The 18,370-nt window shown below is 42.2% G+C and overlaps 1 protein-coding gene across 3 annotated transcripts in view; it reads left to right on the top strand.

Moving 5' to 3' along the window:
- Nucleotides 1-18,370, top strand: part of MTR (5-methyltetrahydrofolate-homocysteine methyltransferase) — a 286,789-nt gene that overhangs the window by 76,344 nt on the left and 192,075 nt on the right. For all 3 annotated transcript variants that reach the window (XM_067711001.1, XM_067711000.1, XM_067711002.1), the window contains 4 exons: nucleotides 860-960; nucleotides 9,286-9,353; nucleotides 9,934-10,054; nucleotides 18,212-18,293. In XM_067711001.1, coding sequence (XP_067567102.1) covers nucleotides 860-960; nucleotides 9,286-9,353; nucleotides 9,934-10,054; nucleotides 18,212-18,293 — 372 coding nt within the window. The remainder of the gene's footprint in view (nucleotides 1-859; nucleotides 961-9,285; nucleotides 9,354-9,933; nucleotides 10,055-18,211; nucleotides 18,294-18,370) is intronic.

Genomic DNA, 18,370 nt, shown 5'->3' with positions numbered 1-18,370 from the left:
TGGCTGTACCACCACAGTAAATCATTAAGCTTTTGACCTTGTTTAGCCCCCTGTGAAGTTCAGGCAGCTTTGGCCCCTAGGATTCTGAATTCTAAAATTGATCTGAGTTTGTGAATGGCTCTTGCATAGTGTTTATAAAAATCCCGTTTGCCTTGCGTGCCTTTTTCTTTTCTTTTTCTCTTTTCTCCCTTCCTTCCTTCCTTCCTTCCTTCCTTCCTTCCTTCCTTCCTTCCTCCCTCCCTCCCTCCCTCCCTCCCTTTTTCCGAGGGAGGGAGTGCTGACAGTTTGGAGCAACAGTGTTGAAGCCCCCCTGCACTGGTCTGTTGTGGTCCTTCCCATCTGACAGGACACGTGCGATTCACCGGCTCCTTCCTCTCCCTTTACTGCTAATAGTGAATGTTTATCAGACAGGTTTTGGGGGTTAAGGATATGATCTTCAGCGATGGGACTGTTTTGTATTTGAACTTAAACTGTCCTTTGAGGTGATGGAATGCATGATCATGGTTGAAGCCCCCTGAGCTAACCAGCTGGGCGGGCTTCCTTCGAGCTGCTGGGGCTTACAGCCGCCTTCTCACAGAGCATGGGACCTAGCTTCTGGGTCCATCTTCTTTTTTTTTGGCCATGCCACGCAGCACGTGGGATCCTAGTTCCCCAGCCAGGGATCAAACCCACACCCCCTGCATTGGAAGCCTGGAGTCCTAACCACTGGACCACGAGGGAAGTCCCCCGGGTCCATCTTTGAGGTTGCCTTGATTGTATTGAATTGCTTTCTGTGCTGATACCTGTCTGGCTTTGGAGAACTGGGTGATCTGCTCTGAAGTGACCACAGCGATGCTTAGCTGCTTGGCTTCCTCTCCAGGACCCTTACCAAGGTACCATTGTGCTGGCTACCGTGAAAGGCGATGTGCACGACATTGGCAAGAACATAGTTGGAGTAGTCCTTGGCTGCAATAATTTCAGGTGAGTTAAGACCTGTTGTTTTCACCCCCTTTCTTATTTAAAGTAAAAGCATTAACAGGGTAATTCTTTACTGGGTGCGAAGGGCAGGGTAGGGCAGTAGATGTTAGAGGTTATTTTTAATTTCTTTTTCTTCACTGTGTTTTCAAATTTTCTACATTGAACATACCTTTTCAAATGAAGGAAGTTAGTAATTATTTAATGTTGTATGTTCAGTAAGGACAAAAATAATAGAAAAAACTATTCAAGCAGTGTCAAAACAACAAGAGGCCTCTGGGGATTTGACCTCCGGCCAGAGGCTAGAACATTGGGTCCCACCCCATGGCCCATGACATTGAGCATATTTCCGTTTTCCTCTCGATGAACTGCCAGATTTTTAGAGCCAAGATCTTATTAAGACCTTGGCTAAATAGAGTTTTATAAGAAGGCTTTGACTGTACAGTTCTTTTTGCTTTGCTTAGAACAGAACCAGGCATGCATCCTGGTGTTGATGAAGCTAGTTTTTGAATGTTGTATACAAGTAAAATCCCTTTCTTATATCTTTCATTATAGTTGAATGATTATTCAGCGCAAATTTATTTCTATGTGAGAGCTCATGACCCACAGTAAGAGCATGTTTTGCTCAGATTTCAACATATTCTTTGTAATAAAAAGCCTAATATAACTAATGTCTTCTCTGGCCCATGTCCAACCAACAGTCTCTGAATCATGGACTTCTTTCCAATGTGCGTTTTTCTCTGTAGAGAAGAGAGACTTGACTGCAGCTACAGCCGGGCTCCCTTGGAGTTGTCTTTGCCCACTGTCGGATAATTACCCTCTAAGCCCCCCGCCTACTCTCAAAATATTTATCCATGTCTGCGTTCAAGGCTAATTAAATGCAGCTAAGAACCACTCAGAAAGGCTGGAGATGGAGGAGCAGTGTGAGGGCGGCACCTTCTTCCCTCTGACTGTCTTCACAGGCACTTCCGTTTGGCTGCCTGTTCACTGTCAAAGACTTAGCATTCTCTCCTGGTCCTGGAAATGAGGAATATTGTTCTTGGAATATATTAATTTTTTTTAAGATAAAAATACTGGAGATACAGTGGAGGTTGTTATAATGAGATTTTACCTATAGGATAAGTATTTGGACGAGAAATAAGTATTTGGATGAGGTATTTGCTTCCTAAAATCTCTGACATTTCTTCTGTTGTCTCATCTTTTCAAACCCTATGTTGTTGGTTTCTGTTTGCATTCATCATAATTAGTTCAAGTTCAGTTACGCTGATAAATGTTTATAGATCATCTACTACATACCATGCATTGTATCAGAGACACCAAAGTGATTGAGTTGACTTTTCTCCATTCAAGAACTTTACTGTTTATCAGGCTAAAAAGCAGGAACATGTTCAGTGGTGATAGTGGGACAAGAACTATTGAAAAGGCAATTTGTAGACAAACTCTCTACAGCAATTCTTGAGATATCATTGTCATGTGTTTATCATTTTTTATTATGAAAAATGGACAAGTAGTTGAGAGAATCATACCAGGAATGTATTTTCCTCCAGTTAAAACATTTTAAGGGACTTCCCTGGTGGCGCAGTGGTTAAGAATCCGCCTGCCAATGCAGGGGACGTGGGTTTGATCCCTGGTCCGGGAAGATCCCACATGCCGCGGAGCAACTAAGCCCGTGCGCCACAACTACTGAACCTGTGCTCTAGAGCCAGCGAGCCACAACTGCTGAAACCCACGCGCCTAGAGCCCATGCTCCGCAACGAGAGAAGCCACCGCAATGAGAACCCTGCTCACCGCAACGAAGAGTAGCCCCCACTCGCCGCATCTAGAGAAAGCCCACGTGCAGCAACGAAGACCCAAAGCAGTCAAAAAAAAAAAAAGAGGCCAGGGAAAACTGTGACCAGCATACCCAGTTCCTCTGGCTTGTGCACTGGGGGCCACTTATCTGGAGTAACTGGAGAAACGTCTTCTGATGAAATTCTATTCTTTTTGCAAAAAAAAAAAAAAGTTAATGTGCAAACTTTTTCTATCAGGTCAAACACTCCTTTGGGTCTTATGTCTTATAACACATAGACTCTTGGCACTGGTGGGTTTAATGTTATGACATCAGCTAGTAGACAGGTGCCCCTGATAGCTGCTTTATATAGTTAAATGTATGCTTTTGCTGGGTATCCATGTTCCAGCTGATGCCTGGGTGAATCACCCAGCTAGTGAGTGAGTCTAGCAAACCATCCAGTACCAGATATTAATGTAACTTTCTCATTCCTGGTTCTTTGTCGTTGATGCAGTAAATCTCATGAAGAGACATGTTCTTTGTGGGGGAAAAAAGAAGTAAAGAGGACTGAAAGTGATAGTTCTGTCTAGACAGAAAACACATTTTTTATGGGGATGATGCAATAGAATTTGCAGATTTGAGAATTTAAATGGATCTGGGGATGTGTCCACCAAGAGTTTATTAATACCTAATATTTGTTTTCTGCTTCACAATTTATATAGTGCTTTTATATAACTGATTTTTCTTTTTCTTTGTTTTTTGGTATTCTTTTCCTGATTCCTTCCTTCCTTCCTCCCTCCCTCCCTCCCTCTTTCTTTCTTTCTTTTTGTTCATTCTCTTTATGGTTTTGATCCTGCTTTGCCTGCCTCAATTATTGTATTTCTCGTTTTACACAGCTAGCAAGTGGCAGGCTGTACTCAGGGCTTCTGAATCCAAAAGTCGGGATTCTATGTTATGTCAGTTTAGCTTCCAGTATTTATTCCAGTTATAAACAACTTTAACTGTAATGTATAATATTAATATGCTAGTTAAATTTCTCTGAAGAAATAATTTAGAATACTTAAAAACATTTTTGATCAGATATTTGATTACATGAAAGTTGATTTTAGATATACTCTTTAATAATAATTATATAAAGAGACAAATGTGGACTTTCCCCATGTAACAGATAATGCACACTGTTTAACTGGGTAAGAAAAAGTAGGATATATTAACAGAAATGTTAAAATTAGATATACATCTAGTACTTTAAAAAATATGGATCTGATGAAACAGATAATGAGGTATATTTTCATTTTAACCAGTGGTTCTTAATATAATTGTCTAGTATGGGTAAATAATACGCAATATATGGCTAAGAAGGGGACACTTTGAAACTGTATAATGTTAGAGCTTTCAGCTGAGTGAGGAAAACAACTATCTAAGTCAAGGGCGCACTAGAGACTTCTCCTAGCACCTCAACATGCTCTCTTTATAATTATTCGGAGGCTTTCAACTGTGTGTGTGTGTGTCTGTCTGTGTCTGTCTGTCGTTTTCTAGCTTAATTGAGATATAATTGACATGTAACATTGTTTAAGGTGTAAAACGTTGATTTGATACACTTATATATTGCAGTATGATCACCACCATAGTGTTAGCTAACACCTCCATCACATCACATAATTACCATTTCTTGTTTGTGGTGAGCACATTAAGATCTACTTTCTTAACACTCTCAAGTATATCATACAGTATTGTTAACTCCATTCATAGTGCTGTGTATTATATCCCTAGAACTCATTCATCTTCCAACTGGAAGTCTGTACCCTTGACCAGCATCTCCCCATTTCCCCACCCCTCAGCCCCTGGTAACAGCTGTCCTACTCTCTGTTTCTATGAGTTCAGCTGTTTTAGATTTCCTGTGTAAGCATATCCTACAGTATTTGTCTCTCTCTGTCTGACTTATTTCACTTAGCATAATGCCCTCATAGTCCATCCATGTCATAATGGCAGGGTTTCCTTCTTTCTTATGGCTTCTTATGGTTCCATCGTATGCATGTATCACTCCTGCTTTATCCATTTATCTGTTCTTAACCACAGCTTGGAAACCTTATAGGGGCTGCAGACTGGTACGGTACTCCCATCTAGTGGTGGTACCTGTGAATTGCAGGATCAGAAGAAGCTGCCACCTTTAACTTCATTTCACATGACAGTAAATATGAGGCACCCTAAGTGGATGCAGATGCAAAGCTAGCTTTATATTCCATTTTAATTCCTTCTGGAGAGTAAAAGGGGCTTTATATATTACAATATTTATTTTCTAAATTGTATGAATTCTTAAATAGTATTGGATGCCTTTGCTAAGGCATTTAGTGCAGCTTAATTTTTTTCTGTATTAGAAACTCAAATTAAATGCCTGCATTTACAGCTCTGTTATAAGCACTTTAGAAAGATGATTATAAAATACAAAATTTTCCATAACATCATTTTTATTTTCTTTAATCTCTCATGTGGCAAAATATAAGAATGTGTATAAGAGGCCTACAGACACTGGGTATAGCTCAGAGTGCAGAAGGGAAACCAAGGGAAAGCCAAGGGAGGTGGAGAGTTATATGGGGGATGCAGGGAGTTGTAGTAAAGGGGAAAGAAAATGGGAAGAGATGGTGGGAAGAATGGCAGCTGCCACGGAAGGCAGGGATGGGATTGACCCAGGCTTCAGATCCTTTCCTTCAGCCAGGGTTCCCCAGGGCCAGTTGTTTGTGATTCTGGACCTTCGTAGTACTAGTTTCTGCCTGGGTGGCCCTCTTTTTTCCTTCATCCAGCTAATACCTACGTATTTTTTCAAAATGCAGCTGGAATCACCCTCCTGGGGTGCTTCTAGTTGTTACCGAGATTAGATGGTCTCCCACAGCACACTGTAAATGCCTCCTCTGTGGCACTTGTCACACCATATTCTAATTCAGAATATGAATTAGAATTCATATTCTAATGAACTCACATGTGCTCAGAAACTGATTTCTCAACTCACACATGCTCAGGAACTGATCCCCTTCTTCTGGGGTGGGGCTGGGGACAACCCGAGGCCTAGATTGGTTGTTCCTGGTGGTGAGCAGCCTCCTTCCTGTATCCCAGTGCCATAAATACTACTTTCTATGCATGGAAAACTTTGGGAAGTGCTCCTCTAAACAGTGATATATTTGACTGTCTCCCAGCAAGACCTCTTAAGACAGCCTAATACGTTGGAAGTTGAACTTGTACCCCAGACCCCTGGCTCACTGTTTCCAGACCTCTTCTTACCTGCCTGACTGCCGGTTGTCACTCTCTTGCTGATTTCTCCTTCTCTGTGTGACCCCTGAACGGGGGAGTGCTCCGAGGCTCAGCCCTGGGACCTCTTCTCTGTCCTCACTACCTAGGTTAGTGCTTCTCGGACTGTAATGTGCCTTCTGACCACCTGGGATCTTGATAAAGGTCAGATCAGGTTAAAGTAGGTCTGGTCAGATAGTCTTAGATCATCTCATTCAGTCTCATGACTTTTTTTTCTTGCTCCTCTCCGCTTTCATCTCCCCTCCCCTTCCCCTCCTCTCTCCCCACCTTCCCTCCCCCCCTTTCTCCCCACCCTCCACCCGCTTTTGGCAATTTATTTTTCTACATCTTTTACACACGGTCTGAGGGCTTTTTAACACCACCTAATATGCTGTCAAGTCCCAGGTTTTATCCCCAGCATGGATCTGTCACCTGGACTCTAGGCTTACCTATCCAGATGACTACCTAAGGGCTCCATTTGGATAGCTAAAGAAACAATATTTTGAAGAACTAATCGCTGCCATTAAGATGCCCTCTACGGGGCTTCCCTGGTGGTGCAGTGGTTAAGAATCTGTCTGCCCATGCAGGGGACACAGGTTTGAGCCCTGGTCCAGGAAGGTCACATTTGCTGTGGAGCAACTAAGCCTGTGGGCCACAACTACTGAGCCTGTGCTCTAGAGCCCGCGAACCACAACTACTGAGCCCACTTGCCACAACTACTGAAGCCCGTGCACCTAGAGCCCGTGCTCCGCAACAAGAGAAGCCACTGCAATGTGAAGCCCACACGCTGCAACGAAGAGTAGCCCCTGCTCGCCGCACCTAGAGAAAGCCCGCACGCAGCAACGAAGACTCAACGTGGCCAAAAATAAATAAATAATAAAAATTTAAAAAAGAAAAAATGATGCCCTCTTCTCCCCCTCTGACCTTACTCCCTACAGCTTTCTCCTTCCTCCATTTCTGTCCGGCCACGAGGTCTCCTTAGTTTTCCTCAAACAAAAGCAAGCATCACACGATGTTCCTGAACGATACAGTGCCTAAAACAAGAAAAAGAATTGAGAGCAAGATGATTCTTGCCATCATACTGATGATTTTTAATTGAATTTTTAAAATATATGCAATGCTGAAAGCAGTGAGCTTTGAAATACATGCCTCTTTATCTTGATATAAAAGCAATATGCTATTTTGCTTAGTTTTATAAGCTGTATTTAGTCACAGTTTAACAAATCTAGTTCCAGACTGAGTGCAATGTGCTAAAAAAAAAAAAAAAAAAAAAGGGTTCCACCTTGCCCCTGTTATAACCTGCAGGCCCCATCATCAACACTTACAGCATTTGTTCTCTACTGGCTTAGTGCTAACAGACCTGAATAGAGTTAGCATTGATTTGAAATTGTGTACTTAACTGAGGATTCCATATACGCTAGTTTATTTTTTTTTTAATTTAAGTAATATGGCAACAAACTAAAAAATCTAACCGTATGAGAAGGTATATAGTGAGAAGCAAGGCCCCTTCCTGCCCCTGGTGTCCAACTACACCCACCTGTTAGCAGCTGACATGATGTCAGGTAGTAGTTCTTAAGCATTGATTTTTTTTTTATTTAAAATTATTTTGCCTATTTAGTTTTAAGAATTGTTGACATTAGGAAGCAAGTGAAAACGCGTACTGTAATTTTTTAAACATCTTTATGACAAATACTTATGATCAAATTAAATTGTCAAAATGACTGGCATTCCGTGTACTCTCTAACTCTAGAAGAGTAGTTTATAGAACATTTTCAAGGGCAGAAGTCCCATTTTCTCCGAGTTCCAGAAAGCTGTCTCCTCCCTGAGTTACAGTTCCTTGGTGTTACTCTGTCCTCTGGGCGTAACAGGCTCCAGGCTTCCTTTGCCCAGTTGCGTCCCCCTTCTCATGTGCCCGCCCAGGGTCAGCTCTTCCTTTGAGTCTCACTCCATCTCTCGTGGTTACCTGCTCTCTGATTCAGTCTCCCTCTCCCTCAACTTAAGTCACCAGGTTCCTTCTCGTCAGCTTTTCATGTGCAGGAACTGACCTCTTCTTGCTTATCCTCCTAGTTGGCTTCCATGTAGGGTATACTGTTCAGTTGATATTTATTGAGTCAACTTACCCGGCATCTTTATTGGCCTACATGGCTAAGAAGATGGATTTTGGTGTCAGATCCTGGTTCAAACCTCAGCTCTGCTACTGATTAGTTGTTTGACTGGACAAGATGCTTAACTTCTGGGCCCACACTTCTCTGGGCCCTTCCTCATTAAAATGTAAAAATCATGTTTTCAAGAATTTTAAAAATAGAGAGTATTAATTGGTAAAACCTGCCTCAAAATCGAGTTTAAAATATGAATCAAGCATCGTAAAAATATTTATATTCTTTAATGCAATAATGCCATTTGTATTAACCATCCAGTGTATATATTTGGATAAATGCATGAAGTAAAATATGAAAACAAACCACAGAAAATGGGCCCCATGGTAGTGCTTCCATGCAGAGTTCCTGTGAGGGTTAAACAAGATTGTTTATGCAGAAGGCTTAGCATAGTGGAAACAACCCAGGTGTCCATTGACAGGTGGATGAATAAACACCATGTGGCACATTCATACAATGGAATATTATTCAGCCTTAAAAAGGAATGAAGTTCTGACACAGGCTACAACGTGGAGCATCCCTGAAGTCATTATGCTAAGTGATATAAGCCACACACAAAAGGACAAATAATGTATAATTCCACTTATATAAATACCCAGACTAGGCAAATTCATAGAGACAGAAAGTAGAGTAGAGGTTACCAGGGGCTGGGACGGACCGATCAGGGATTGTTGCTGAGGGATTGCAGAGTTTCTTTTGGGGCGATGAAAGAGTTTTGAAAATAAATGCTGGTGATGGTTGCACAACATTGCAACTGACTGATTAGTGATGCTGAATTGTACTTAGGTTAAAATGGCAAATTATGTGTTATATATATTTTACCAGAGCTTAGGAAATAATAGTGTCCTCTATCAAAAATTATTGGTCTACTTTAAATAGGTGGATTAGATGCTCTGTGGATTAAGTCGGCAAAGGTGTTTAAAAAAGCTCAGCATAGTCCCTGACCCATGGTCAGTTCCTAATAAATGACAGTCGTCGATGAGTTGGTGGTTGATATTTAGTGAGCTTTTCAGTGTGATTCCAGTTTACGTTAGAGTAATATTTAATGGCTAAATAAAAATGTTCGTCTAGCTTTTTCCTAATGGGTTCTCATTAATTTTCTCACATCTCATTTCTGTGCCCCAGAGTTATTGACTTAGGAGTCATGACTCCATGTGACAAGATACTGAAAGCTGCTCTCGACCACAAAGCAGGTACTGTGCAGCCGTGCTCCTGGGCATTTCAGTAAATACCATTTCCTCCCATTGTGTGTCTATCGGTGAAGAGCCATGCCCCAGCCCATGTGGGATGGTGGGACATTCAGACATTCAAGTGCTAGCTCTGCCTGGGGGTGCTGTCATTGCCGTTTATAATGGAGGTAGAAGGGGTGAGCAGGTAACCGTGAAACTCCTCTCTAGCTATGAGGAAGGGTAATGAGGACAGGCTTCTTAAAAGAGAACAGTTTTATTAGACTTTTTTCCTCTGTGTGTAGTTGCTTTTATGTTTCTTCTGACACTGTGACACATTGAGTCTGGGAAATCATGAACTAACAATTGTGCGGCTTCCCGAAACTGTGGCAAGCATATTATTGCAACTTGAAGTTGCAAATCATATTTACTCCTGAAAGCAAAAAATAAATTGAAAACCCCAGTCAGAAGAGAAGCCTCAGAATTAGAAATTGGGAATTTATCTTCTGTCTTGTGGTCTTTATTACAAAGTTTTGAAAATGAGTCTTCATACTTTTCCTCTCATCCTCCTTCTCACTGTCCTTTTTTCTCTTTTTTTAAATAATAGATATAATTGGCCTGTCAGGACTAATCACTCCTTCCCTGGATGAAATGATTTTCGTTGCTAAGGAAATGGAGAGATTAGCTATAAAGATTCCGTTGTTGATTGGAGGAGCTACCACTTCGAGGTAAGTCATGCTACTGAGCTTTGTGCTTCCCTTAAATTCTCTTAAATGCCAGCATTTAAAAACAGTGATAAAACCTGACTTTTTTTCTTATGCATAGTGCATTGGCTTCTTATTATATAAATACATGAACTTTTCAGCCTTCACACCACGAGAGCCAGAATCATTTGGGGGCCTGCTGCAGGAAACTCCTCTGTCATCTACCCCCTCTCCCTGTTTTTGGATTCCTTTGGCCTGCAGTCCTCTTTTCCTTCATCTTCTCACCTCCCATTCAGTTCCTGAGACTTCTAACGAACACATATCCTCTTGAAATCAAACTGAGTGGAGAAGCTGTGTTTTTTGGTACAAAAACACTGCTTGAACTTTAGCCCACTCTCTGTCTTGAAGCAGGTATCTGACTGAATAATTACAGGTTCTCTTGAAGAAACTCCGACCTTGTAATAGTTGAGATAGAAAGCTGACCTAGAGAGAATGAATCAGAGGATCACTTTGGGAAGTTGTTTCTGGAAGAGAGACCTTTGGGGAACCTTTGGGTCAAATAATTTAAAGAGAAAGTTCAAATTCGGTCACATGATTATTATTCAGTTTGTCGGATTTCTCCTGGGGTCACGATCATAATGATATTTGGTGAGAGGTATGTTAATTATGGGTATTAGACTTTAAAAAAATTTTTATTTTATATTGGAGTGTAGTTGATTAACAATGTTGTGTTAGTTTCAGGTGTACAGCAGAGTGATTTAGTTGTACATACACGTAGATCCATTCTTTTTCAAATTCTTTTCCCATTTAGGTTGTTAGGTAATGTTGAGCAGAGTTCCATGGATATTAGATTTCTCATGACACATTCCTTATGCCCCATGTAGTTCACTTTGGCAGGGAGCAGTGCCCAGGAGGAGCATTGACCTTGATGGTCACACAAGCATGCAGTTTACTTTTCTGATACAATATACAGTAGATGTGGGACAAAGCTATTCCAGGGTTCCTTTCACTCTGGAAACAACTGTATGTTAAGCCATTTGTATTAGGGATCTCCACAGAAACAGGATCAGTAAGGGGTGTGTGCGTGTGTGTGTGTGTGCGCGTGCGTGCGTGTGTGTGTGTGTGTGTGTGTGTATCTATACAGGGGGTGTGGGGGAAGGGAGGGAGAGTGATTGATTTTAAGGAACTGGCTTATGCGATATGGGGGCAGGTATGTCTGAAATCTACAGGGAACGTGGGCAGACTGGAGGCCAGGCAAGAGTTGCTGTTGTATCTTGAGTCCCCAGGCAGTCTGGAGGCAGAAGGCCTTCTTCCTCTGGCGACTGCAGCCTTTTCTCTTAAGGTCTTTAATTGATTGGATGAGGCCCACCCACACGGAGGACAATCTGCTTTACTCAGAGCCTACTGATTTAAATGTTAATCATATCTAAAAAATACCTTCACAGAAACATCTAGATTGTTGTTTGACCAAAAACTGGGTACCATGGCCTACCCAAATTGGCACATAAAATTGACCATCCTTCCATTTATAACCTGAATGGACCATGTTCATGAATAGTCAGGGTTCTATGTCATGTATCCACTAATTACTTTTCATACTTGAAGGACTCAGTAGTGTGGCTATCGTTGCTCACATTAGAAAACTAGGTTTGTTTTTCCACGAAGGACTTACCCACTAGGATACTGGCAGATCGTTCTCCAGGGATATGACCTCATCGATACCTGAGGTTTCAGTGAGCATGGTTGTGGGTAATTGATGATTATAGTGTGAATATTCATTAGCTTAGCAAAGAGAATGGTAAGGGAATCTACAGATTATTGTCAAAATGAAAGACCTTTTAAAATCATGGTTGTAAAAGAGGATAAATAAATACTTAAATGAACAGATGTAATGAAATGCATTATGAGTTATGTAAATGTGATGCTGGTTTCCAAATGAGAACCACTTTATGTGGACACTGCACTCGGGAATTCAATACCAGGAAACCACATATTGCTACTTGTGCAAGTTGGAATGTTACCAATAGTTAATTCTACTGTATCTCTTACCAAGTAAGAGCCACCAGATTAAAGAGGTTTCTTAAAAAATAACCGGAAGTAACATGACTAACCTCTCAGGATACATCATTGGCAAACTTAGCCATAAAGGACTCTTATGGCTATGACTCTATACCAGTTATAACCTGGTATATCAAGTTAAAATTAATCAGATCAGAAATCACCCACAGTCTTAGTGCTATTGTAGAATATCTATTCTCATCATCTGGGAAACTAAATGTGTTCCTCCAAGGAGAGAGAAATCTGGATCCCATGACCTCCCAAGGTCTCTTTAACTCTCTGATGTTTTGTTTCTCGATGAGCTTTTCTGGTTCTATTCTCTTCCATGCCTGTTGCAGTTTCTGAAAAATTATTTAGAAGATAAAAGCCAGTAGTGGTGCTTCCAGGTAACCATCCCCTTCTCCATTGTGGTGCAAGGGGCAGCCTTTGAAAAAGAGATTCTCGTGCAGCCTCCAGGAATGTCAGTGTAAAATTCCCCCTTCTGCCTTCATTTTAAAGTGGTGACAGTGGGTGAGGTCTCAGACCTGGAGGCTTGCTTCGTCAAGCCCTCTTATTTAAGTAAGCACTTTTGCTAAGTATAGCACTCATGTAGAAAAGTACACAAGTCACAGGTAAGCAACTTGATGAATTTTTTAAAAAATGAAACCACCCATGTAATAACCCCCAGATCAAGAAATAGAACATTAATGACACTCTGGGAACTTCACTGGATCCCCGACCTAGTCATTCTATCTTCTATCACCACAGTTTGGTTTTGTCTGCATTTCAACTTTGTGTAAGTGGAATCCTACTGTACGTATTCATTCTTCTGTGTCTCGCTCAACATTATGTCTTTAAGGCCTAAACTCATTATTACAGTAGTGTTTTTGTTTTTTTTCCCATTGTGGTATAATATGGCATTGTATTATGCCCTCTGGCTTATTTATCCATGCTAGTGTTGGTGGACATTTGGGTTTTTCCAGTTTGGGGCTATTACACAGAATGCTGCTATGTATGTGTTTCTGCCCTGAAGCAGACTTGCTGGGTCACAGAATATGCATATGGTCATCGGCATTAGATATTTTTTCTAAAGTGATTGTATTAATTTATACTCCCACCGGCAATTATGAGATTTCCAATTATTCCACATCCCTTTCAGTTTTATCCATTTTAGTGTGTGTGTAACAATATCTTGCTAAGGTCTTCATTTGTATTTCTCTACTGACTAATGATGTTGAGTACCTTTTCATGTGTATATTGACCACTTGGATATGCTTTTTAAATCTTTTTTTTTTAATTAGGTATTCTGCCCTTTTTTTTCTTTTACTGATTTGTATGCATTCTTTATATTGGAAACAAGACCCTTTATCAGAAATATGTATTGCAAATAGAGTTTTCCAATATGGCTTACCTTTTGCTGTCTTAGTGGTATTTTGGGTAACAAAAGTTCTTCATTTTCATGAAGTCTGATTTATCGATCTCTTTATGGTTAGTGCTTTTCACATCTGTGTAAGAAGGCTTCTACCCTAGGAGAGTCAGCTTTGCTAGAAAGCATTCGGGAGTTTGATTGTCTCAGAAGTCATCTGAGAACGCTTATCATCACCTCCTACAGACCTGTGGAGGGCTCAGCAGAGGCCCAGTTCTTTCCTTTGCTGTTTTTGAGCAAATGGAGGCTCAGGACTTCCAAATTCTCATGAAAGCAGATCTGTGAGGGGAATAGCAGCATGGCTTTTCCAAACCTCAGGGGCCTGAGGTAGGTAGCGTGAGAGAATTAGAACTGTACCCCCAAGACACGAAATGAGGCTTGAGGATGGATCCTTGGAGAGGCTGAAAGGGTTATACAGATTTGGGGTCATATGTGGGTAGAAATCTGTTTGGAATGGCCCCTTTTAACCTGTAGCTATAAGAGACTAGAAAACTGAATTTTCTCCTGTCTGTAATACAGATGGTTTTGTATCACAAACTAGAAATGACTTTAATGGAAATCTGGCCCTTTTAGCTACAGAACTTCTCAAGGGCACAAGTCTGGCAGTTAGCTCTCAATTTTTAACTGGTTTAAAGCCAATAACTGCAAAGTATCTTTTTCAATTATCTTTTGTGTAGTTTAAACTTGGAGAATTCAACAGGAAGTCACATTGCTCAAAGCTGGAGGTAATTTTCTGAGTTTTCTGTTTTTTTTTTTTTTAACTGCTATGAGGTAAGGTGCTGAATTACATAACTGATAATATTTTCCTCTGTATAGGATTTCAAGGAATGAATTTTACATGCTAATCTCACTCCTGATTCCATCTTTTTTTAAAATAAATTTATTTATTCAATTTATTTATTATTTTTGGCTGCGTTGGATCTTTGTTGCTGCGTGCGGGCTTTTACTAGTTGCAGCGAGCGGGGCCTACTCTTCGTTGCGGTGCGTGGGCTTCTCATTGCAGTGGCTTCTCTTGTTGCGGAGCACAGGCTCTAGGCGTGCGGGCTTTAGTAGTTGTGGCTCCCGGGCTTCAGTACTTGTGGCTTGAGGGCTCTAGAGCGCAGGCTCAGTAGTTGTGGTGCAAGGGCTTAGTTGTTCTGTGGCATGTGGGATCTTCCTGGACCAGGGCTCGAACCCGTGTCCCCTGCATTGGCAGGCGGATTCTTAACCACAGCGCCACCAGGGAAGCCCTCCTGATTCCATCTTAATTTTCCCATCCTTATTTCCCATTTTCTCTCATCAAATTTTAAGTTTTGGTTATGCTGCATTAATGTAAAACACTAGTTCTGAGATAGGGTATGACATGAAATAAGTGCTTGTTCTTTTTTTTTTTTTTTATTGCGGTACCACGGACCTCTCACTGTTGTGGCCTCTCCCGTTGCGGAGCACAGGCTCCGGACGTGCAGGCTCAGCGGCCATGGCTCACGGGCCCAGCCGCTCCACGGCATGTGGGATCCTCCCGGACTGGGGCACGAACCTGTGTCCCCTGCATCGGCAGGCGGGCTCTCAACCACTGTGCCACTAGTGAAGTCCGGAGTGCTTGTTCTTTTTCCGAGTGTTAAAAAAGATCTTCTAAGGCTAACATGATCATGCCTATTTGGCTGGTGTGGGAGGTGACTAATTAAATCCTAAATGTTGACTAGTGACTTAGCAGAGATGGATTTGAGATTCAGCCTCAGCGTTTAGCCCTTTGCCCTAGGTACGTAGGAAGGGGAGGAGAGTTTCTACTGTTTTGCATCTTTTCAGACTTCAGAAAGAAATCTTTCAGCTGGAGAAGTTCATGTAAACGGGAGCTTAGAAAAAAGTGGAATCATTGTCAAACTGGAAGCACTCTTTTTTTTGTTTTTTAAGTAATGATGTGGTATTTTTGTTTTTATTTTTTGCGGTACGCGGGCCTCTCACTGTTGTGGCCTCTTGCGTTGCGGAGTACAGGCTCCGGACGCGCAGGCTCAGAGGCCATGGCTCACGGGCCCAGCCGCTCTGCGGCATGTGGGATCTTCCCAGACCGGGGCACGAACCCGTGTCCCCTGCATCGGCAGGCGGACTCTCAACCACTGCGCCACCAGGGAAGCCCTGATGTGGTATTTTGTTTGTTTGTTTACTTTGGCTGCACTGCGCGGCATGGGGGATATTAGTTCCCCGACCAGGGATGGAACCTTCACCCTCTGCAGTGGAAGCGCAGAGTCTTAACCACTGGACTGCCAGGGAAGTCCCCGGAAGCACTCTGATAGCTGGGCAAGCTCAAATTTCATACCTGTGCTCATCCAGCTTGGGCAGTGTTTGCGTTGGAAAGGAGCACTTTGATTTGTTTTGTTTTGTCTTTTTAAATCATGAAATCCATCCATTTCTTCTCAGTTCCCTTTCCCAGAAGATCATCAAAGAGAGAATGGCCAGAATTACACTGAGAACCCTTGGATACTTACTAAATATCAATTATATTGATTTAAACATTGTAAATTTTACTGGCTGTCCTTAAAAGATATGTTGCTGAAGTTACGTCAGGCTTAAAACATTGTTTCCTGGGGGAACTTCATGCAGAAGAAAGACTGAGGTATATTTGTGTGTCTCAAGTTACTAAGGAAGCATCTGAGGAAGAGGACGCATAAAGAGTCTAACTTGTGTTTTGAAACTGGAAGCAACATCTTCTTTATAACTTTTCCTACTGTTTGAAAATCTTCACCCCCTCATAGACTACCCAAGATATTTTCAGAATCTTCGGTCCCCAAACACACAATAGGCACAAAACGGGTCCTGAGGAGGCAATGGTGTTCGTTAGGCTGCTCCAGGGCCGAGATGCAGCTCCCCCTGCTGGTGGGCCTCCCAGTCCAGAAGGCATCTCCTGCGCTAACTGGCCTAGGCCTCAACTTCCATCTCACAGCCCAGTTCTGGTGGATTATGGCTTTAGACCTTTGCTTCCTATTTATGCACAGAAATATGCTTAGAAAGGGGACAGGTGAAATGTTAGAGGCCTCGTCTGTCTCATTATGAATAAGTCTTTAGAGCCTTCCCTTAGAAGCCTCTTAAAAACACACTCACACAAATAATGCACCTTTAATATTCTCTTGGTTTTAAAAAATTACCTCAGTAATCCACACTTATTAGAACACGTCAGACAATTCAGAGGAATGGAAAGTAAAATTTAGTCTCTCCCTCCCCACTTTCAGTCCCAGTTCTAACCTCCGTATAACCAGTGCTGACTCTTTGATGTCTGTTTCTCTGTGTTTTCTAAATATACAGACACTTACATACAAGTTGATTGGTTGGGGCAGGTTGAGGGTGGTAGCGTTTTGTTTATTTTTGGCTGCATTGGGTCTTCGTTGCTGCGTGCAGGATTTCTCTGCTTGTGGCGAGCGGGGACTACTCTTCGTTGTGGTGCACGGGCTTCTCACTGCGGTGGCTTCTCTTGTTGCGGAGCACGGGCTCTGGGCGTGCGGGCTTCAGTATTTGTGGCACGTGGGCTCAGTAGTTGTGGTGCACGGGCTTAGTTGTTCCGCAGCATGTGGGATCTTCCCGGACCGGGGCTCGAATCCGTGTCCCCTGCATTGGCAGGCAGATTCTTAACCACTGTGCCACCAGGGAAGCCCTGTTTTGTTCCTTTTTTAAATAAAATTGTATTAAACATACTGTTTTGCTACTTTAGTTTTTCCTTATAAAGTAGCATATTCTGGACATCTTTCCAAATGAAAATACATTTTAGTTGAGGGGAAAGAATATGAAAGTATCTGACTTGGGGAAAGTTGCTGCTACATTAAGGGGGAAGGAAGGAGAAGAAAAGACTGGGAACACTGTCCATCTTGTGGAAACTACTGTTGTCACCCTTTTATGTGGAATTGTGGCAAAGTTCACACTTCTGTCCCAGCTTCAGGGTCCTGGTTTAACTACAGTAGCAGAGGGTGTATACATTTCCAGTTCTCACTTTAATATGTTATGTTCCGTAATGAAATAGCAGATGTGTAGCCTATGCTATTGCTATAAACATTCAGCAATCAGAGGGCAATTTTGCGGTAAAATTAGGTAATTTTAAGGATTAAAGGGTGTTTCTTCCTCAGAACTGATATTTTCAAGTTTGGCAAAAGGGATTTGGGGCTGAGCTAGTGTTAGGATAAGATATTGTTGCTTTGGCCTCTCTGTGTTACTTTGTGTTGAATTTATTTACGGTCCAAGAATCCTTTGTACAAGTACAAGGTGGGCTTGAGGTGGAGAGGTGTTATTGTCTCCCGGGGGCAGGGAGCAGCAGCTGGGGAGTGGTGACCCGTGGCCCCTGCCAGTGTCTGGTTCTCCAGGGCTCCTGGCTGGAGGCCTAGCTCATCTGCAGGAAGAAACGCCACTTGACCTTTATGACAGCAAAGTGCTGTTCCTGGGCCGGTCCGTTCCCTTACTTCAGACAGGCTGCTAGTACAGAGAGCTGAGGACACCATCCTTCTCATTTTCTCCTAGGTTTCCTTGTAGTCTGGGCCAAAAATCCATGCCTTTTTCCCCTTGGCTTCCCCCTCTTAGGGTGGGGAGAAAGTCATTCTCATTTTCCAAGGGAAATTTGGAGTTCAATATTTATAAGTACCTTGAAATCTTTCTCTGGAAGGCACTGTAGAATCACATTATCTCTAATGGTTCTGAACAAGACTTGTGTAGGAACTGTCAGCCCTGACGGATGTGTTTTTCTCCCTGACGCCTCTTTTCAGAACCCACACAGCAGTTAAAATAGCCCCAAGATACAGCGCGCCTGTGATCCACGTCCTGGACGCATCTAAGAGCGTGGTGGTGGTAAGTGTGGGCCTCGCGTTGTTTCAGAGCTCCTGTGAAGGCAAAACAGAGAGCGATGAGAGTTAGAGCTGCTATGA

Source organism: Pseudorca crassidens, chromosome 16 (genome assembly GCF_039906515.1).
Source record: "Pseudorca crassidens isolate mPseCra1 chromosome 16, mPseCra1.hap1, whole genome shotgun sequence".
NCBI classification, from domain to species: Eukaryota; Metazoa; Chordata; class Mammalia; order Artiodactyla; family Delphinidae; genus Pseudorca; species Pseudorca crassidens.
Note: the sequence above shows the minus strand (reverse complement) of the source record. Positions and strands in the feature narration are given on the sequence as shown.